The 23,148-nt window shown below is 43.6% G+C and overlaps 1 protein-coding gene across 6 annotated transcripts in view; it reads left to right on the top strand.

Moving 5' to 3' along the window:
• CAMTA2 (calmodulin binding transcription activator 2) overlaps positions 1–23,148 on the top strand; it is a 144,121-nt gene that overhangs the window by 115,497 nt on the left and 5,476 nt on the right. For all 6 annotated transcript variants that reach the window (XM_033924889.1, XM_033924891.1, XM_033924890.1 and 3 more), the window contains exon 21: positions 20,813–21,006. In XM_033924889.1, coding sequence (XP_033780780.1) covers positions 20,813–21,006 — 194 coding nt within the window. The remainder of the gene's footprint in view (positions 1–20,812; positions 21,007–23,148) is intronic.

Below are 23,148 nucleotides of genomic sequence, written 5' to 3'. Positions count from 1 at the left end.
TGAGAGTGGGGCATTTCCTCAGTGGATCTTTTTCGCCACTTATCTCAACAACAAAGACTCTCGGTACGGTTCCAGACTCAAGTCACACCACAGACTAGCATTGGATGCCTTTCTTCTGGATTGCTTATCCTCGCATTCCTCTGGTTCATAAGACTCTGCTGAAATTCAAGCAGGACCGGGCACCATAAGAACATAAGAATTGCCGCTGCTGGGTCAGGCTAGTGGTCCATCGTGCCCAGCAGTCTGCTCACGCGGCGGCCTTTTGGTCAAAGACCAGCGCCCTAACTGAGACTAGCCCTATTAGCGTACGTCTTTGTTCAGCAGGAACTTGTCTAACTTTGTCTTGAATCCCTGGAGGGCGTTTTCCCCTATAACAGACTCCGGAAGAGCATGCCAGTTTTCTACCACTCTCTGGGTGAAGAACTTCCTTATGTTCGTACGGTTCCTTAGATTCCAATCTATCCCCTTTCAACTTTAGAGAGTGCCCTCTCGTTCTCCCTACCTTGGAGAGGGTGAACAACCTGTCCTTATCTACTAAGTCTATTCCCTTCAGTACCTTGAATGTTTCGATCATGTCCCCTCTCGATCTCCTCCGTTCAAGGGAGAAGAGGCCCAGTTTCTCTAATCTCTCACTGTACGGCAGCTCCTCCAACCCCTTAACCATCTTAGTCACTCTTCTCTGGATTTTATTTACAGTACTTATATACCACTTAAAGCCAAAATTGCTTACAAAGAGACTTCCACAACAAAAATCAACAAATAATATGCAATTGTAAATCCAATGACGTGACAAATATCTCAATATAGTACAAAAAACAAACTTGGAAGACGTTCCACAGTAATCCAAATGCAGGGTAAGGGCCTAAACGGCAACCAGTCTCTTGCCCTTCCTCGACACAGGCCGTGTTTCAATAATATCTTTGTCAAGAGGAGGAACTAAGCTGGAAATGGAATATACACAACACCAACATAAAAAACAAACAAAACACATATTAACTAAACAAAATAAACAATTGCATATTATTGGAGCTACAACTGCACATCACCACTTTAGCACCTGACTTTGCTTTGAATTTGGATCTGACTTGGTTTTGCCTCATTCTAAGATGGTCGGGATGCCCATCTGCTATGTTGGGTTCATCGGACTTTCTAGTAACGTCATCTACTGTTTGTTTATTTACTCTATGAATAGTGCACATCCCATGTGCTGTCTTTGTATTTGTACTCATATATGTTTTTTAGCTGTGTACATGTATGTGTCTTGAGTGGTTTGATGTATTTTGATGATAAGAATGAAATCAATTAAGCTAATAAAGTATATAAGGTATTTATAAATTAGATTATTTTTGTGAGGGGGCGTGGCTTGGAGCGCGCACGATATGGTAGCCTAACTGCAGCGCTCCCGTATCCAGGCAACAAACGGAACAAAAATAATATTTCTACTTTTTCAAATCGCGATTAAAAATACTTAAAACAACGTCGGAAATGGCGAATATGAAGCAGGGGAAAGCTGAAAAACCTTCGACATCAGGTATCTCAGCAAAAAGAACAAAAGTCACTCCCCTGTCACCATCGAGTGTGCCGTTCCCGATGGAGACTGAAGAACTCACTGAAAAGGCTGATATAATGACTGAACTGTATAAAATAAAACTGATGCTGACTGAAAACTCCAATAAAATATCTGAGGTAAAAGAAGAGCTGCTTAACATGAAACTAGAAATCCAAACTGAGAGACTGAGAATGACAGTGCTGGAAGAAAAAGTGGAGAGGTTTGAATCTTTCACAAAGGAATATGACAATGATAAAAAAGAAATAACAGCTTTAAAAAATCAAATGGTGGACATGGAAAACCGAGGAAAAAGGAAGAACATCAGAATTTTGGGGCTGGTTGAAAATATTGAAGGAGAAGATCCAGTACAATTCCTGGAAAATCTGTTACCTAAACTGCTTCAGCTCAATTCAAAATGGCCGTTAGAAATTGAAAGAGCCCACAGAATCCCCACAAGAAAGCCTGTAAACCAGGCTGCTCCAAGACCTTTGATATTCAAGGTGCTACGCTATCAACAAGCTCAAGAAATATTAAAAATGGCAAAAGCAAATAAAAACTTGAATTATAAAGGATCAAAACTAGTTTTAGTACCGGATTTTGCTAAATATACTGCTAACATAAGAAAACAATTCCTCACATACAGACAGCAGCTGAAGGAAAAAGGATACATATATGGTTTATATTATCCATCCACTATGAGAATATCCAGTGGAAATAAATCCATATATTTTCAAGACCCGGCAAAGCTGAAAGAATTTCTTACACAAAAAGATCCTAAATTTATATAAAAAACAGAACAATTCAGCTGAAGAAAGAAGAAAGAAGAATGAAGATGGGGAAAAAAAAAATGAAAATAAAGAAGATTATTATAAAAAAAAAAAAAAATTTAAGACATAAGAAATGTTATTAACTGGAAATAGTATATATTGTAATAGTGGATGCAATAATATAATATTATTTAAAAATCAGCATTCACAATTATTAATATCACTAATTATTATTATATTAAAAAAAAAAAAAAAAAAAAAAAATATATAAAAATTTTATTATCAAAATATAAATAAAAATTATATATAAAATACAAGCTTTAATCAAATTAGATAATACATTCAATTATATAGCATATTAAATTATTAAGATTAAGTAATAATAAATGAGTTACAAAGAAATTATCATTAAATATTAGGAAAAATTTGTAATTGTTATATTGAGAATAAGATTTAATAATGAAATATATTAATTTATTATAAAATCAATATTTTAACTCTGTATAAGGAAATTATAATTTTATGAAATATATATAAGAAAAGTAATTGATTATTTACAGAAATAATTAACAAAATAGATGTCTAATAAATATTTTATTTTATTTAATTATTCAGTCATAATAATTTATTATGATAAATAAGAAAATAAGTAAATGAATAATAGATATTTAATAAAATATGAATTTATTATAAAACTTATGTATTGACATAAAATGTATATTTTAATCAATTATTCATTCAAATTAATTTATTATGAAGATGATTTATGAAAATGATTGAAATGCATTATTATTAAGATTATTATTATATATTTATATTAAAAATGAATATACTTAATTTATATGAAGATATATAGATATATATATAGAGAATAAGAGCTACATTTGAAATATGTTTATATATTAAGAATATTATACTACATGTATGCATAATGAATATAATGTATGATTCAAATATATATAAATTTCAGTAAATTTATAAAATTTTATAGAATAAATGAATATAATTTTTAAGAATATAAGGGTAGAAATATAAAGAATGTATTGAATTCAAAAATATGTTTTTAAATAATATAATGAATTATTAGTTGCCTGGAGATGGAGTTGTAGGTTTTGCATGACCAATGCGTGTTCCAAATCAGAATAAGATAAAGGGTGGGAGGGGAGGGAAAATAATGGGTAGGATAGGGGTTAAAGTTTTAATGAATGTGCTAGGAACTAATCATGTAAATAATCATAGAATAGTGGATAAATATTGGATAAATATAATTATTAATTAGATGGATCTAAAAATGTATTCACTGAATGTCAATGGTTTAAATCATCCTATTAAGAAGAAGAAATTGTTATCGTTCCTTAAAAATCAAAATGCGGACATTTACTTTATTCAAGAAACTCATCTATCGGAAATTGAATCAAAAAAATTATCTGGAGGTTTTATTTCTAAATGTTTATTTGCACCGGCTACAAAGAAAAAGGCTGGAGTGGCTGTTTTAATAAATAAAAAATGTAATGCAGATTTTAAATTAATTAATTATGATCCCTTAGGAAGATGGGTACATGTCGAAATGGTTCTGGGAAATACTACCCTGAATTTATTCAATTTATATGCTCCTAATACGAATCAAATGGAGTTTTTTAAACAAATTCAACAGTTGCTTTTACCACTGGCTACATCTAATTTAATAGTAGCAGGGGATTTCAATGCTGTAATGGATCCGATATTGGATAAAAAACCAAGTAAAGTTATAAAATCATTAGGCTTAGATAATTTGATTCTATCTTGCGATTTAGTAGATATATGGCGAATTCTTCATTTTAATGATCAGGAATTTTCTTTTTGTTCTCAGGTCCATAAATCTTTTTCACGAATTGATTATATATTTGTTTCTAATAATATAGCGCAGCGCATCTTAAAAGCAGTAATTGATCCCATTATAATTTCAGATCATGCTGGTGTGTGGATTAGTCTTCAAAATTATGATGCTGAAAACTTAGATTTAATTTGGAGATTTAATAATGATTTATTAGCGGATTCAAAATTTCTTGAAGATTTCAAAATAAAAATGCAAGAATTCTTTCAATTTAATGAAACAGATGATATTAATGCTGAAATCTTATGGGATGCTTTTAAAGCAACTATGAGAGGAAATATTATTTCATATTCAACATTTATTAACAAACAAAAAAAAAAAACAATTTCTTGAGATGGGAAAGCAAATTAAATTATTAGAAAATAAATTAATTGAGAAATGGGAAAATAATACATTACAAGAATTATTAAAATTAAAAGTTAAATACAATGAAATTTCTTCTCAAATTGTGAGGAAAGACATTTTCAACAAACAAGTACAATATTATGGAAATTCAAATAAAGCGGGGAAATTATTAGCAAACTTTCTAAAAGCAAAGAAAAGAAAATCTAAGATTATTGCAATTAAAGATACACAAGATAATACACATACCAACACAAAAGATATTATAACACAATTTCTTGATTTTTATAAAGAATTATATACTTCCAATTCTTATAAAAATAAAGAACAAGATGGATTAACTTTCTTAAATTCATATATTGGACCAAATATTCCAGATCATATAAAAGGAAGTTTAGAAGAACCTATATCTTTAAAAGAATTAGAAACAGCATTGAAGTCTCTTAGAGTTGGATCCGCTCCAGGTGGAGATGGGTATACTGTTGAATTTTATAAATTTTTCCAAAACATTATATTACCACATCTGTTAAATCTATATCAATATCAATTAAAGAATGAAAAAATTTCTGGTACTATGGCAGAATCGATAATTATAGTCTTACCAAAACCAAACAAAGATCCTACTCTGGTATCAAATTACAGGCCTATTTCATTATTGAATGTGGATAATAAATTAATGGCTAAAGTATTAGCATTAAGATTGGCAAAAGCTCTCCCTTTCATTATTGATGTACATCAAACAGGATTTATTGCTAAAAGACACTCATCAAATAATACTAGATTAGCATTCCACTCATTAAATTTAGCAAAAAATATAAATGATCCAGCTTTTTTAATATCTTTAGATGCAGAAAAAGCTTTTGACAGAGTGGAATGGAATTTTATATACCAAGCTTTACAATGGTTTGGTATAGGATCCGGTTTTATTAAAATGATTCAGACATTGTATAGCTCTCCTGGAGCAAGATTATATATTAATAATAATTTATCAAATAGATTTAACTTGCATAGGGGAGTTAGACAAGGATGCCCTCTGTCTCCTTTACTTTTTGATATTGTCCTAGAACCTTTATTAATTGCAATAAACAAAACTAAGGAGATAGAGGGAATATCATTTACCAGTTTTGAATTTAAATTATCTGCATATGCAGATGATATATTATTATATTTAAGAAAACCGGAAACTACTATTCCAAGTATACTAAATTTAATAGAAAAATATGGTACTTTTTCTGGATATAAAATTAATTGGAATAAATCTGAAATTCTCCCAATAAATGTTCATTGTACCAAAGGATTATTTGAACCATATTCATTTATTTGGAAAGAGGATGGTATAAAATACTTAGGAATTATGATCAAAAATACAATAGAAGACACAGTCAAAGAGAATGAAAAACTTTTATTAAAAAAAATAACAGAAATGTGTGAGCAATGGAATCCATTACATCTTTCTTGGTGGGGAAGAATTCAAACAATTAAAATGATGATATTGCCTGTGGTTTGTTATCAAATGAGTATGATTCCAATATTTTTTCAGGGGTCATTTTATAAAAAACTTAATAATATTCTTACAAAATTTGTTTGGTGTGGGAAAAGACCAAGAATCGCTTTAGTATCATTACAAAGACCAATTATGGAAGGGGGGGTAAATTTTCCAAATTTTTATAGGTATCATCAAGCCTATATTTTAAGACAGGGTATGTATTGGATCCTCCCAGACCTTTTAGAAAATGTACCAGATTGGCTATATTTAGAATGGCGGCTCCTGTTCCCTTTATATCCAGAACAATTAATAACTATAACAATGCCTAAAAGATATAAAGACCACAGAATTTTATTTGACACTTGGAAAACATTGAGATATATCAGTAATCTATCACCAGAACCTATTGCTAAATCTCTAAATCAATCAATATGGATAAACTCCAGGATCAGAATTGGCGGATATAAAATCGTCTGGAAACAATGGATAAATGCAGGAATAAGAACATTGAATGATGTCATATCAGAAGGTTCACTGCTTAGTTTTTCACAATTGCAAAACAAATTTGGTTTAAATAAAACACAATATTTTAAATGGATGCAATTGAAGCAGGCCATTCAGGTAGGGTTCCCTGAATGGAATAATCTAAATAATAAATATAGCCTACAGGTTCTATGTTTCCAGACGGATTTTTTGGGTCACCAAGCCGCAAAATGGTACAAATTGATATACGGATTTTTAAATAAAAAAAAGAAAACAGGTCTTAGAGATATTTGGAGTATTGAGATTGGTCAGAAAATTTCTGAATCTCAATGGCCAAGATTTTGGTCCTGGAGATTAAGATCTACAAGATCAGCATCTATGAATCAAACATGGTTGTTCTTATTACATAGAGTGTTCTGGACCCCAACGCGCCTGCAAAAAATAGATAGTACTAGATCTAATAGATGCTGGCATTGTAAATTGGAAATAGGGACGTTAGATCATTTAATCTTTTTCTGTCCCTGTGTAAACGCATTTTGGAATTCAATTTGGCCCCAAATTAATAAATTACTAGAAAATCATGTAGGACTCTCATATGACACCATATTATTTGGCACTGCAATGAGAACTATGAGTCCGATTTCAGCAAATAATAATAAGCTATTAATGATATTAACAGGAGTCGCTATGCAACAAATTACTCAAAATTGGAAAGATTACACCAAATTAAATTACACATTCTGGTGGAATTCTGTTTGTCATATTTATAAAATGGAAAAAATAATAGCTTTACAACAGGGAAATCTTCTTAATTTTAATAAAATTTGGCAACCATTGACAAATTATTCTAATGATTAAGTTCTTAGCACAAGGATAAATAATTATACATGAATGGGGTGGGTTTTGAATAATTAATGAAATATATTATATAAGAAGGGAATGGGATTTATATTATATATATTATTGTATAAGTGTTATCATATTATATTTTCAACATGATGTATTATTAATGATAATATTCAAGATATGTAATAATTAATTGTATATTATATTATTCAAATAATGTAAGAATGGAAAACTTATAAATAAAAATTTAAAAAAAAAAGATTATTTTTGTGCATTACACCTATTCTTTGAGATTGTTTTTACAAGTTGCTTTTTTCATAAGGGATTCTTTATTTTTAATATATGTGTTATTTTTGAATTCTTTCTTGTTTTTGATTATCTCTCAGTTTTGTTTGGATTGTTTAGCACAATATTTAAAAATAATACATAAAATGTAATCCCTTCCTTCCCATCCCTACCATAACATATGCAATCAAATATATCCTATGAAATACTTTTTTTAACTTATCTAATCATTTAATAAAATTCAGAATCCCCCCCTCCCCCCTCCCATCCCTTCACTTGCATTGTACTTATAATGGAAAATGGTATCTATTCATTACAATATTTTGTCTCAGGAGCAATCTAAGGAAATACTTTTTTACAGAAAGGGTGGTAGATGAGTGGAATAGTCTCCCGGAAGTGGGGGAGACAGAGACAGTGACCGAATTCAAGAAGGCGTGGGATAGACACATAGGACCTCTTAGAGAAAGAGATAATGGTTACTGCAGATGGGCTATTTGGCCTTTATCAGCCATCATGTTTCTATATTGGCTTATCACAGTGTCTCTCAAACGTTTTTTTTTGCTCTGGCACACTAAACGGAGCAAATGGTTTTTGCGGCACATTATAATTGAAATTATAAAATTGCAAAACCAACAAAAAAAAATTAAATTTGAGAGCTGTTTAAAGTTCTTTATGCTTTGTATAGGTGAAACTAGATAGAATAGAATTGCTAATCAATGTGATGGATGTGCTTGTTTTTGAATGCAAATTGATTCAAAATACGGCTCGATGGTCAACAAGCAAACACGCATTTCATCATCCACCATCTGCAGTCATTCTTTTTTCTTTCTTTTTTATTTAATTTCTGTCAGAGCCAAATCCACGTTGCAAAGATAAGATCCAAACGGAAACAAAGCCTTGATTATTTTGTTGCTCGTTAGGATAACTACTGCATTAAAAAAAAAACTAAAATTACTTGCCATAAGTTTTCAAGGACCAATCACGTCAAAGAATGATGCTTGTTTGGGTAGTTGTATCCTTATGCACACAGACGTTCATAACATTGATGAGTCTTGCGCATGCGCTCTCGTGGCATTCCTGGAATCTCTTCAGGGCACACCACTGTGCCGTGGCACACAGTTTGAGAGACACTGGCTTAACAGGTAGTTGCAGGTCAACAAAGATAGGCAAAGCTGATCTTGGTTTTTAACTCTTTTGTACCTCTGAAAGATGCAAGTCAACCATCTCTCAGCAGACGCTGCCCTGTACTAAAACTTACTGCATTAGTTCAGTTCCCAACTCTTACTAACTGGCTGTTCTGTCTCCTCCCTTGCTAGCTGACCTGGATAGCGCTAAAGGTAATGAGCCGCTGGCTCTTTGCATGTTCCCTGCATCCACTCCATCCTTCCTCTCTTCCCAGCCTCCAGCTTTTTTGTTGTGCCATTACAGCTCTTGCATCCTTTTAGCTTTACAAGAAGCATTGCAGAAGGTCTGAGCTGCTTTCAATGCTTGGAAGGCTGACGAAGGGAGCACATTCAACCCTCGGAGAAGAAGAGCAAAGCACTGCTCTCTTAGAAGGATACTTGGTGACTGATCAGTGAGAGGCCTTGAAAGGAGCTCTGACCATTCAGTAGTACTGCTGGAAGGAGCCCTAACAGGCAGAGAATGAAATCCCTTTGCAGAAAGTGATATATGTTCCATTCATTCATCAGTCAGTTATTACTGCTTTACTGAAGTGGTTTAACTGGAAAAGATACAAATTACAGTAGATATGAGGGAAATATTTTTTATAACTCTCCACATGTTGTGAAAGCAACAGGATCTCCCTCCACCTCTTAGGACAAATTCCTGGCCCCCAAACAAACCCCAGCAGATCTCTCCCCCCCCCCCTCTGGTCCTCACTGCTGAATTTATATGTACAGTGGTGCCTCGCATAACGGACGCCTCGCACAGCGAACGCTGCGCACAACGAACTTCAGGTCTTGCTTCCCACAACGAACTTCGTTTCACACAACGAAGTCGCCCGAGCTGCATCGCTTAACTGCCCTCTCTACGCCTGGCTCCCTGTGCAGTGGCGCTACATATTTTAAACCCCCCTGCCGCCGCTGCTGCTGCATATTTTAAACCCCCCTGCCGCCGCTGCTGCATATTTTAAACCCCCCTGCCGCCGCTGCTGCATATTTTAAACCCCCCTGCCGCCGCTGCTGCATATTTTTAAACCTCCCCCCGCCACCGCATATTTTTAAACCTCCCCCCGCCGCCACATATTTTTTTAAAAAAGCCACCACTGCTGCAACTTTAATCTCACCCGCTCACTCGAACTGGTGGTCTAGCAAATTTCCCAGCCAGAAGCGCAGACAGAGATCAAGAGCAAGCCTTCTGTGCTACTGCCTGGGCCTGCGCTGATCTCTGAATGGCTGCAGTCAGCTCTCGCGGGACTCACAAGAACTAACTGCAGCCAGCTCTCGCGGGACTCACAAGAACTAACTGCAGCCATTCGGAGATCGGCATGGGCCCACACAGGCGTGCAGAGGAATTGCTCCTGATCTCTGCGCTTCTGGCCTGTACGCCACTGGCTGGGAAAGATGGGAGGAATTAAAAAAGGTACTGGGGAGTATGTGGGGGGTGATTATAATACACAGCAAGGATCAACAAAACCCCTGTCTCCCCTCCCCTTCACATATATCCCCTCTATATCATGCTAACAGCTCTAACAAGATAAATTTATCTTTTTTTATGTCATCTTAGCATATTTTATGCTACAGAACTAATTATTTTTTTTAACATGTATTGTTATGGGAAAACGCGTTTCACATAACGAACTTTTCGCATAACAAACTTGCTCCTGGAACAAATTAAGTTCGTTGTGTGAGGCACCACTGTATTAGATTTTTTATATGTATACACACAAAAAAAGTTTATTGAACTAGAGGATGGCTTTACATGATGTTTGTGGGTAACCTTGCATGCACTTCAGGGTGCTATAAGCTTGATAAGCCCTGGTGAACTTCTGACTTTTTGTCAAAAAAGTTCCCATGAACTGACTGCCATCCCCTGTTATCCTTTAAATCTTTAGAATTTATTAAAGCGTCTATTTCATATCAATTAAGCAGTGCAAATCTGAAAGCCCGCAGGTTCCAGACAGTTCTAAGAATTGAGAGTAGGTCTCTTTTTCTGAGTTCCTATGTTATCCCAGGACAAGCAGGCAGCATATTCTCAACAGTGGGTGATGTCACCGACGGAGCCCTGCAGCGGACAGCCTCGAAAGCAGACTTGCTTGAAGATTTTTGTAAGAGCTTCCGAGTGCTGCACTGCGCATGCGCGAGTGCCTTCCCGCCCGAGTTAGGGCGCGCGTCTCCTGTGAGGAACCTCAGTTCAACGTTTTCCACGGAGCCGAGAAGTTCTCTTCTTTAGCTCTACAGCCTTCGTTGCCTTCTCTCACCGCGTCTTTTGTTATTTTATTAGTCGCTGTGATCGCGTTTCATTATTCTTTTCTTTCTCATACCGTATTAAAAAAAAAAAAAAAAAAAAACCTTTTCTTTAGCACTCTCCAGACCAGTAGAGGTTAACTTTACGATTGGGTATATATCTAATCATGACCAGCAGGTGGAGACTGAAAACAAAACTTTGGGACAGTATATCCTAGCCCCTCCTCTCTATTTCCCTCAGTCTTCTTTCAGTCTCCAGCAGGTGTTGAGTGATCTGTACCCATCTCCCTTGGTAGGGCTGTTGGAATTTGTTTAGAGGTTTATTGTCCCTGTTTTTAGCCGGACGGAGCTTGGACGGACTCTGTTTGGGGGTTCGTCCGACCTCGGGGGTGTCAAACCCGGCGGGTCACGAGCGGGGTCCCTCCCCCCACTTCCTCCACCTCCCCATATTTTTTTAGAGGAGCCTCAGCAGTAAGCCTTGCCCCCTAAATCAAGCAAGGCATATTGCTTTGAGAGCCTGTGGAGTCTGTTCTGTAAAAAAAAAAAAAAAAAAAAAAAAAAATCCTGAGGTAGTGCTGGTCTGGAGGGTTGTATCCCTTTAAGAAAACTGTATTTTACTGTATTTTTTCAACTAACCGGCACTTTTTTACAGCTAGGTCGCGTATGGAGCAATGAGCACTTCTAAAGGGAAAAAGTGCTCATTGTGCTCCAGACGCGAGGCACTCGCGGCCGGCCTGTGCAAGCGGTGTTCAGGCCGGTGCGGTGGAGGAGCTCCGTCGGCAGCGGCTGCAGGCGCCCAGAGCTCCCCGCCGATGGTGCCTCGCGAGTCGGCAGGGAACGGTGGAGAAGCCCGGTCTTCTCCGTCCGCCCACGGAGGGATTCCCCGAGCCGCCGACGGTCGGGTTTTAGAGGATTCCCTCTCAGCTGATATTTTGACAGCTGATGCCGGCTTGCCTGTTTTAGCGGCTGAGACTATTCAGGTCTCTCAGCCGCTGCAGGCTATGGAGGGAGCTGTTTTGGCGGGAAAGACGCCATCTTCTCTGTCTGGCCCCTCCATTTTGTCTTCCACCTCAGGTGACCTTCCCCCTGTTTTGGCTAAGCAGGGGCAGGTTTCTGCTGGGTCCCCTGCTGTGGCAGGGAGTCCCTTGGGACCCTCGGGGGGTTTTTCCCCTGATTTTTTCTTTTCATTATGCAAAGCCTATTTTCAGGCGGCTGGGGGTCCCGGTTGCGCCCAGGGGGTCTCGGGGGGTGGGGTTTCCTCCGCGCTCCCTGCGGCTTTGCCTCTCTCGTCTGACGTGACGTCCCCTCCGCCGCCTCTCTTGTCCAAGCGTCCGCGGGTGTCGTGGGACGAGGATTTGTGGTCGGAGGAACGTGTCGGTCTGGAGGAGGACCTGGACCCTTCTGAGGAATTCCAGGACCCTCTGGAGGGGACGGAAGCTGGCGGCGGGTTGTCGGGTTTCCCGTTCTCCAGTGACGAGGCGTCCGTGGTGCGCCTTTTTCAGAGAGATGAGCTGCCTGACCTTATTCAACAGGTTTCTTCGGCTTTGCGTTTTGAGGACGCGCCGCCGGAGACTCCGCGTGTGGGGGACCCTCTGTTACGAGGGATCCGTTCCGTTTCCCGCTCTTTTCCTATGCATCAGGATATTCGGGATATTATTCTTGAGCAGTGGAAAACGCCGGAGACGCCGTTTCGGCTGGCGCGCAGCATGGCTCGCCTGTATCCCATTCCTGAAGGGGATCGGGCTACGTTAGCTTCGCCAGTCGTGGATGCGGTGGTCTCGGCTATTTCCAAGCGGCATACCGTGCCTGTTGAGGGCGGTTCTGCCTTGCGGGACTCTGAGGAGCGCAAATTGGAGACCATCCTTAAGCAAAATTTTCAAGTCTCTGCCTTTGGGGTCCAGGCGGCTATTTGTGGGGGACTGGTCGCTCGCGCCGTGTTTCGGTGGGCGGAGCGGGTCTTGGATCGAGAGTCTGACGACTGGTCTCTGGTGGATCAGGAGGTAGCGAAGATTGAGATGGCTGCCTCATTCCTCTCGGATGCTCTGTATGACTTGGTGCGGATCTCGGCTAAGTCCATGGCTTTTGGCGTGGCCGCAAGGCGTGTGTTGTGGCTGCGCGCTTGGGCGGCGGATGCTGCGTCCAAAGCTAAGCTTACTAAATTTCCCTTTCGGGGGTCGTTTTTATTTGGAGAGGACTTGGATAAGTTGATTCAGACTCTGTCGGACTCGAAAGTTCCCCGTTTGCCGGAGGACCGTGCCCGCCCGGCGTCTCGGGGTGGTGCGGCCCGGGGGCGTTTGCGGGAATTTCGCAAGTATCGCCCTGGGCGTGGGGCTGCTTCTTTCCAGTCTCCGGGGTTTTCCCGGGGTCGGTTCTTCCAGCGCATGCAGCCCTTTCGGGGGGCCCGTCGGGGGGCAGGGAATCCCTCCGCCGGTTCCCCCGCTTTCCGTCCTGCACAATGACGCCTTGCCGGCGCCCCCCTTGGTTCCGGTGGGGGCCCGGCTGCGCGACTTTTTTCCCAAATGGGCCGAGATCACGTCCGATCAGTGGGTCCTGGAGGTGGTGCGGGACGGTTATGCCCTGGAGTTCGCCCGCTCTCTGCCGGATTTTTTCCTCGCTTCTCCGTGTCAGACTCCTGGGAAGACGCTGGCGTTTCGCCAGACCCTTCAGCGCTTGCTAGATCTCAGGGCAGTAGTTCCAGTGCCCCCCCCGGAGTGGGGCACGGGCAGGTACTCCATTTACTTTGTGGTGCCCAAGAAGGAGGGGACTTTTCGGCCCATCCTCGATTTGAAAGGGGTCAACAGGGCTCTCAAGGTTCCCTCTTTCCGTATGGAAACGCTGCGGTCGGTCATTCTGGCGGTGCAGCCGGGGGAGTTTCTCACTTCTCTCGATCTGACGGAGGCCTACTTGCATGTTCCTATTCGGACCTCTCATCAGCGTTTCCTGCGCTTTGCGATCTTGGGTCGGCACTATCAGTTCTGTGCGCTTCCCTTTGGGCTGGCCACGGCTCCCCGGACGTTCACCAAGGTGATGGTGGTCGTCGCGGCAGCCTTGCGGTCGGAGGGCATCCTGGTACACCCCTACCTGGACGACTGGTTAATTCGGGCCAAGTCGTTGCAGGAAAGCTCCCGGGTTACGGCTCGGGTGGTGGAGTTTCTCCGGTCGCTGGGCTGGGTGGTCAACCTTTCCAAGAGTCGGTTGGTTCCGGCTCAGCGTCTGGAGTACCTCGGGGTGCTGTTCGACACCTCCTTGGGGAAGGTCTTCCTCCCAGAGGCCCGGGTGAGCAAATTGCAGTCTCAGATTCGCCTGCTTTTGGCGTCCCGGTGTCCTCGGGCGCGAGATTTCCTCCAGGTCCTGGGGTCGATGGCGGCGTCCCTGGACGTGGTGAGGTGGGCGCGGGCCCACATGCGTCCTCTCCAGTATGCTCTGCTCCGGAGGTGGTCTCCCCAGAGGCACGGGATGGATGTTCCGGTTCCCCTGCGAGGCTTGGCGCGCTGCAGTCTGCATTGGTGGCTCCGGACCCCTCACCTAGTTCAGGGGGTGGGTCTGGATCTTCCGCAGTGGACGGTGCTCCTTACGGATGCGAGTCTCCTGGGTTGGGGGGCCCAGTGTCTGGGTCACTCAGCTCAGGGAACCTGGTCCACGGAGGAGGCCTCCTGGTCGATCAACGTGTTGGAGACCAGGGCGGTCCGGCTAGCGCTGTTGGCTTTCCACTCCCTTTTGTTGGGCAAGTCGGTCAGAGTCCTGTCGGACAATGCCACGGCGGTGGCTTATGTCAATCGGCAGGGGGGCACCAAGAGCACTCTGGTGGCGCAGGAGGCGGCTCGGCTCATGGTTTGGGCGGAGTCGCATCTTCTGGACCTCTCGGCCTCTCACATTGCCGGGGTAGAAAACGTTCAGGCGGACTTCCTCAGTCGTCACTTCTTGGATCCGGGAGAGTGGTGTCTCGGCGCCGAGGCGTTTCAGTTGCTAGTGCGTGCTTGGGGGCAGCCCCTGATGGATCTGATGGCTACAAGTGGCAACGCCAAAGTACCCCGCTTCTTCAGTCGTCGCAGGGACGGTCTGGCCGAGGGTCTGGATGCTCTGGTCCAACCGTGGCCAACGGAGGGGCTGTTGTATGTGTTCCCTCCTTGGCCATTAGTAGGCAGAGTACTGCTTCGCATTGTTCGCCATCCGGGGCTGGTGGTCTTGGTGGCTCCGGATTGGCCTCGTCGTCCGTGGTATGCGGATCTGGTGAGGCATCTGGTGGCGGATCCTCTTCCTCTGCCTCTCGAGTGCGATCTTCTGACGCAGGGTCCCATTCCCATGTTCGACCCGTCTCCCTTTTGTCTTACGGCTTGGCTCTTGAAAGGGGCCGCCTGAGTAAGAAGGGATATTCCGACAAGGTGATCTCTACACTTTTGGGGTCCCGGAGGCTTTCTACCTCTCGGGCTTATGTACGGGTTTGGCGTCTTTTTGAGGAATGGTGCCGAGCGCGGGGAGTGGTCTCCTTTCGCGCTTCTCTGCCTAACATTCTAGAGTTTTTGCAGGATGGCCTGGATAGGGGCCTGGCCTGGTCTTCTCTTCGGGTTCATCTGGCGGCCCTGTCGGCTTTTCGGGGGCTGGTGACAGGTCAGCGTTTGTCAGCCATTCCTGATGTGATTCGCTTTCTTAGGGCGGCCAAGTTGATCAGGCCTCCCAAAAGGCCCTCGATTCCCTCTTGGGATCTCAATCTGGTTCTCTCTGTTCTAGTGCGCCCTCCTTTCGAGCCGTTGGATGGCTGTTCGTTGAAGGACCTTACGCTGAAGTCGGTCTTTTTGGTGGCCATTACTTCCGCTAGACGGGTGTCTGAGCTACAGGCTTTCTCTTGTAGGGCTCCCTTCCTGGAGTTTTCGAAGGAGCGGGTTGTTTTGCGGCCTGTTCCTTCCTTTCTGCCGAAGGTAGTTTCTCCTTTTCATGTCAATCAATCCGTGGTCCTCCCGGTCTTGGGTAGTCGGGAGGGTTCTTCTGAGCAACGACAGCTGCGCAAGTTGGATGTCGGTCGGGTCCTCCATGCTTATGTGCAGCGGACCCGGGATTTTCGGAGCTCCGATCATCTCTTTGTGCTTCTGGCGGGTCCTCGTCGGGGGGCTGGCGCTTCTAAGGCTACTATTGCGCGTTGGATCAAGGAGATGATTGCTTCCGCTTATCTTCTGAGTCAGAAGCCGGTTCCGGAGTTTCTCAAGGCTCATTCCACTAGGGGTCAGGCGGCTTCTTGGGCTGAGTCGTCGCTCGTGCCTCCGGTGGATATTTGTAAGGCTGCGGTTTGGTCCTCCTTGCATTCATTTGTTCGGCATTATCGGGTAGATGTTCAGGCGCGTCGGGACGCGGTGTTCGGTGAGCGTGTTCTGGTATCGGCCCTTCGGGGGTCCCGCCCGTGAGAGGGACTGCTTTGGTACGTCCCAATCGTAAAGTTAACCTCTACTGGTCTGGAGAGTGCTAAAGAAGGAGAAATTAGGTTCTTACCTGCTAATTTACTTTCTTTTAGCTTCTCCAGACCAGTAGAGGTCCCCACCCTGTCTGTTGTTGTTGTTGTTGGGGCTGTTGCGCGGGCAGTTTTTGGTTTTTGCTGCGGGTTCTAGTATTTTTCTAGGGCCGGGGAGAATTGAAGAACAGCGGCTGTGGCTCGGCTGGCTTAGCTGGCGAGCTGTGGGGACCTTCTTCCTTCGGGAATTTCTCCTCTGCATTTTCCAACAGCATTTTTGGGTATGTTATTTGTTACTCCTTTCGGAGTATTGTTTTTTCTCTCTGTTGTTTTCCAGTTCTTGGTTCTGCTTGGCTATTCGGCAGACTGAGGGAAATAGAGAGGAGGGGCTAGGATATACTGTCCCAAAGTTTTGTTTTCAGTCTCCACCTGCTGGTCATGATTAGATATATACCCAATCGTAAAGTTAACCTCTACTGGTCTGGAGAAGCTAAAAGAAAGTAAATTAGCAGGTAAGAACCTAATTTCTCCTTATTTTTTATTTTTTCTTCCAGCAGCGGCCTTACGGCCTAGGCCTGGTCGCTTACCTCGTTCGGTACATCGGGCTTTGTTTTTTCTATGTCCCTGCCTCTAACCGGGTTCAAAAAGTGTAGCCAGTGCAACAAGACCCTTTCAATCACTGATCCCCATAGTTGGTGTATTGTTTGTCTGGGTCCTGAACATTGTCCCGACACTTGTTCGCGCTGTGCTACCCTCCAACCTCGGGCCCTTCGTTGGCACTGTGCCAAGCTTTTTCAACTTTTTGGCACGATGGACCAGCCGGCTGACAAGGTCTCGATCTCGGCTTCGGGGATGGCCTCAACCTCTAAGTCCTCGACCTTGACTCCAGCTTCTGCCTCCACCAAGACCTCGACCTCAACTCCTTCGGCCTCGAAAGCCTTGGCAGCACCTCCTCTGAAGACCTTGAAGGGTAAGTCTCCTGTCTCTCCTTCAGGTACTACTTCTAAGAAGCCTCCAGAGTCACAGGCATCCCAGGCCATATCTACCGGCCTACCTGCCTCGACTAGACCTCCAGCTAAGCGTGCCTCCAAGCATCGGGAATACTCAACCTCGAGGTCACCCTCCTTGGAACGCACTGCTGCACCTTCGAGACCTGATCCTTTTGTCTCGGTGCCCATGTTCGAGGACATGTTAAAAGCCATTCTGACCACACAGATTTCCTTGGTCATGGCTCAACTCCTTCGGTCCTCGACCCAGCTTCCTGTGAGCCAGCCTGAGCGGCAGTCTGAGACCCCAGTGGAAGCACCTAGAGGCAAGCCTCGGAAGTCTCGCCGGTTCTTGTCCAGTGACTCTTCATCTACTCCTCGGACACAGTCTCCTCCATCTTGACCGAAGCATCGCTTGAGGCATTCAAGGCATCTCGCTCCTAAGCTTCAGGAGACATCTCTTCAACAGAAACCTTCGCCTTCTTTGGATACTGAGACTTCTATGCCTCATCTATCCAAGGCTACTGAGACTTCTTCCAAATCTGAACATAAGTCTCGCAAAGCTATTACACCGGCTGCTTCTCCTCAAAGTCCATCGAGGTCGAGGACTCCTCCATCGAGACCGCCTCCGAGGGAGCCTTCTCCTGCCTCGACCCACTCTGTTCCTCGAATCCTGGGAACTTCACCATCGAGGGTTTTGAAGCGCAAACACTCACTCACTCAGGTAGTGCAGCTTCCTCAATCACTGTGCACCTCGACTCTGAGCCTCTGTGTCAGTATTCCAGAGAGGCTTCTCCCTCCTACTCAGTAGTTCCTCGGTCTCGCACTCCTTCTCCGGAAGATGCCTTGATCTCGAAGTCTGCCTCTTTTGCCAGGTTCGTCTTCGACATGGGAAAAGCTCTTCAGCTGGATCTCCACTCTGATTCCAAGTATACACCTGAATACTTGGCCGACATGGAGTTGCCTCATCCACCCAAGGAGACCTTGAGGCTTCCTATGACTCCAGTATTGAAGCAAACTTTCTTAAAGAATATGGAAACTCCTTATTCCATCACAGCCATTCCATCCAAGCTAGAATCTAGGTATCGCATAGTACCCTGCAAAGGCTTCGAGAAATCTCAATTATCCCATCAGTCTTTGGAGGTGGAATCTTCTTTAAAGAAAGCTCATCCATCGAAGCTTTACACTGCGGTCCCTCCAGGCAGGGAGGGTCGTATCATGGACAAGTTTGGCCGCAGATTATACCAGAATTCCATGATAGCTAACAGAATTCTCAATTGTAACTACATTTTCATGGCTTATTTCAACCATTTCCTCAAATTACTGCCTAAATTCTACCCGGCTCTTGAGGAACAAAGTCTTCCAGAATTCAAACAGTTCATCAGAACTCTGTCTCAACTTCGCCTCTTCATGTTGTTGAGCTCTCTTCTAGAGTTTCGGCCTTTGCAGTAGCCATGCACCGTCTTGCCTGGCTCCACATTGTTGATATGGATCCCAATCTGCAGGACCGTCTAGCCAACTTGCCTTGCCAGGGGAATGAACACTTTGATAATTCTATTGAAGCTGCTACAAAGCTCCACTCAGAACATGAGCGCTCTATTGCTTCCTTGATTTGGCCAAAGCCTAAGACCCCTCCTGCTCGGCCATACAAGCAACCACCGCGTCGTTATCCCCCAAAAACGACACCAGCTTTCTCCAGGCCTCCGCCTAGAAGGCCTCCACAACAACAACGACAGCAGAAGGCTCAGACTCCTGCTGCGACTAAACCAGCTCAGTCTTTCTGACATTCCCATTCTGAGCATGCCAACCTCCCTGCATCACAATTCTCTTCTGCCCATAGGAGGTCGTTTTCACCATTTTTATCACCAGTGGGAGATGATCACCTCAGATCTCTGGGTTCTCACCATCCTTCGGGAAGGATACTCACTTCACTTTCTTCAGGTGCCTCCAGATAGCCCTCCAAGAGATTGCCTTCCAATTTGTCGCAACTTCCCCTTCTTCTTCAGGAAGCTCAAGCTCTTCTTCGCCTTCGAGCTGTCGAGGAGGTTCCTCTAAACCAATGGGACATGGGCTTTTATTCCCGTTATTTTCTAGTTCCAAAGAAGACGGGGGATTTGCGACCCATTCTGGACCTCAGAGCCCTCAACAAATTTCTAGTCAAAGAGAAGTTTCGGATGCTATCTTTACCAACCTTATATTCCCTGATGGACCACTTAAATCACCCCCAGTGGTCTGGGATCTCAATGTTGTCTTGGCTCAATTGATGATGCCTCCATTTGAACCAACTGATAAGGATCATTTCAAGTACCTTGCTTGGAAAGTAGTTTTCCTGATTGCCCTCACGTCTGCTCGAAGAGTCAGTGAGTTACAAGCTTTGGTTGCGGATCCACCTTTCACAGTTTTCCATCATGACAAGGTGGTCCTCCGTACTCATCCAAAATTCTTACCTAAAGTTGTTTCAGAATTTCACATCAATCAATCTATTGTTCTTCCAGTATTTTTTCCAAAGCCTCATTCTCACCCTGGAGAAGTGGCTCTCCATACTTTGGACTGCAAGCGTGCCTTGGCTTTCTACTTGCAACGCACTCAACCTCACAGGACAGCCCCACAACTTTTCATCTCCTTCGATCCAAATAAGTTGGGGCACCCTGTCTCGAAGCGAACCATCTCCAACTGGATGGCTGCTTGCATCTCTTTCTGCTATGCTCAGGCTGGTCTCCCTCTGCAGGGTCGAGTCACGGACCATAGAGTTAGAGCTATGGCGGCATCTGTAGCTTTCCTCAGATCAACTCCTATTGAAGAAATCTGCAAGGCTGCCACTTGATCCTCGGTTCATACATTCACCTCTTGGCCAATCTGTTTTGCAAAATCTTTTTTCTTAACTTGCCACCTTTCCCTCCATCCCATTATGCTTAGCTTGGAGGTCACCCACTGTTGAGAATATGCTGCCTGCTTGTCCTGGGATAAAGCACAATTACTTACCGTAACAGTTGTTATCCAGGGACAGCAGGCAGATATTCTCACAACCCACCCTCCTCCCCTGCTTGGCTTCTTAGCTAGGTATCTGAGGTTCCTCACAGGAGACGCGCGCCCTAACTCAGGCGGGAAGGCACTCGCGCATGCACAGTGCAGCACTTGGAAGCTCTTACAAAGATCTTCAAGCAAGTCTGCTTTCGAGGCTGTCCGCTACAGAGCTTGGTCGGTGACGTCACCCACTGTTGAAAATATCTGCCTGCTGTCCCTGGATAACAACTGTTACGGTAAGTAACTGTGCTTTTTGACCCCTCTCTTATAGAGTAGGCTAATTTATTACTTTGGATTTTTAACTACCTGCCCTTATCCCTGTAGTACGCTTTGTACAAGAAGATGACGCAGGCTGCCATTCTGATCCAGAGCAAGTTCCGCAGCTACTATGAGCAGAAGAAATTCCAGCAGAGCCGACGGGCAGCCGTTCTAATCCAGCAGTACTACCGGAGCTACAAGGGCTGTGAGAAGCTGAAGCAGGGCCACAGGGCTGGAGCCACCATGCAACAGAAAATCAAGTCAGTACCATAGCGCGCTTGGGTGTCCTTTGGTTTCACCATTATCCTTAGATCTCTGTATGACTATATTTATGTATTGATGTTTTCTAGTGTCTGGGTATGTGTATCTTTTAGGCTGGTTGTCTCTTTCCCCTGATTACAGTGTATCTTTGTGGAAGTCTGCATCAGGCATTGTTTTCCTTGGATAGAAAAGAATCTGTTAACCTTGAAGTGTGAGATTCACCAGAGGAAGAACAGGAGGTACACTTCTCCCTCCGTATTAGTGGTTTCAGCATTCACGGTTTCGATTATTCACGGTTTTTAGCTTGCTGGTGCCTTCCCCAAAATTACATCAGCTTGCATAGAGAAATCGCTGATTCCAAGCATTTACAGAGAAAATCGCCAATACCCAGCACTGTTTTGCCTCTCCTTCAGCCACCATGTTATTCACGGTTTCACCATATTCATGATGGTTTTTAATAGAAAACAGCAAATAACAATCATATGAAAAAGTTATTTGCGGTTTTTCTGTATTTGCGGTTCTGTTAATCCCCTATCACAGTGAATACGGAGGGAGAAATGTATTGTAATTCTTAATTCAAGGTTCACAGATCCCATTCAAATCTTATGTGAAGATCTTCAGGGCGATTATTGATAATAAACTGAATTTTAACATGCTGATCTCTAGCATGGTGTGAAAATGTTTTTACACACTAAGGTTATTCGCTCACTCCATGGTCTTGTGCATGCTTTAACTAGATTGCTGTAATGCTATTCAACAAATTCTTAAATTGACAACCATCCATCGCTACAACTAATTCAAAATAACTATGATCATGTTCATATTTGGAGCAAGACGATTTGATCACATAAACTCACTTTTACAAGCAGACTGGTTGCAGGCTACTTACTGGTTTTCAATTAAAATATTGATGTGGTGAGTGGGGAAAATGTGCACAATATATGTGCTCTGAGCACATATGCAATCATTGACCCAGTACATGGGTCAATTTTGTTACGTCAAAATAGCATAACAATAGCAACAAAATTGGCAAAAATAAAAAGCCAGTCTTACAGAGGACAAGACAGCTTTGACAGCATGCAACACTCACCGGCTTAGAGGTCAGATGTTTCAGTGAGATCTGGGATCAATAAATCACTGCTAAGGGGAATGGCCAAGATGGTGGCTTGATTGCTGGCAGTGCTTACCAGTTGGGAGTTTGTGGTTGGAAATCTTTCTTCCGTGGCCTCTGGTGGGCAGAAGTCGTCTTCAGATTGACCAGCATGCGAGCAGTGTGATCCGGATTGGCTCAGGCGCCCGTGGCATGCGGATCTGGTTCATTGGCTAGTGGCGGATCCTCTCAGACTGCCCCTCTCGCCCGATCTTCTGACTCATGGTACCAATCGCATGTTCGATCCGGGTCCCTTTTGTCTTATGGCTTGGCTCTTGAAAGGGTTCGCCTGAGGAAGAAGGGAGCTGCTTTTCCTCACTTTCTGGAGTTTCTGCAGGCTGGCTTGGAGCAAGGCCTTGCCTGGTCTTCCCTTCTGGTGCAGCTTGCTTCTTTGTCTTCCTTTCGTGGTCTCTTGCGTGGTAAGTGTTTGGCCTCTTCTTGAGAACTGTGAAATTGCTGTGGCATCCAGTGCGGCCATCGGTTCCTGCCTGGAATCTCAGTTTATGTTCTCTCTGTGCTCGTTTGTTCTCCATTTGAGCCTCATGGCATCTGCACGTTGAACATTACTCTTAAGGCTGTTTTCTTGGTGGTCATTACTTCTGCGAGACGCGTTTCAGAACTGCAGGCTTTTTCATGTAGGCCTCCCTTCCTGGAGTTCTCTAGGGAGTGGGTCGTGCTGCGGCTGGTTCTCTTCTTTCGAAGATGGCTTTGCCGTTTCATGTCAACCGGTCTGTGGTTCTCTCAGTCGGGAGGGCTCATTGGAGCAGAGGCAGTTGCGCAAGTTGGATGTCCATATGGTCCTTCGTTCTCATGTTCAGCGGACCCAGGAGTTTCACATGTTGAATCGTCTTTTTGTCCTCTTAGTGGGTCCTTGTGAGAGGGACGGTGCTTCCAAGGCTACCATTGCACATTGGATCAAGGAGGCTATCGCTTCGGTGTACCTTCTCCAAAAGACCCCTCTCGGGGTGAAGCAGCTTCTTGGGCTGAATCT

This window comes from Geotrypetes seraphini, chromosome 16 (genome assembly GCF_902459505.1).
Source record: "Geotrypetes seraphini chromosome 16, aGeoSer1.1, whole genome shotgun sequence".
Classification (NCBI taxonomy): Eukaryota; Metazoa; Chordata; class Amphibia; order Gymnophiona; family Dermophiidae; genus Geotrypetes; species Geotrypetes seraphini.
Note: the sequence above shows the minus strand (reverse complement) of the source record. Positions and strands in the feature narration are given on the sequence as shown.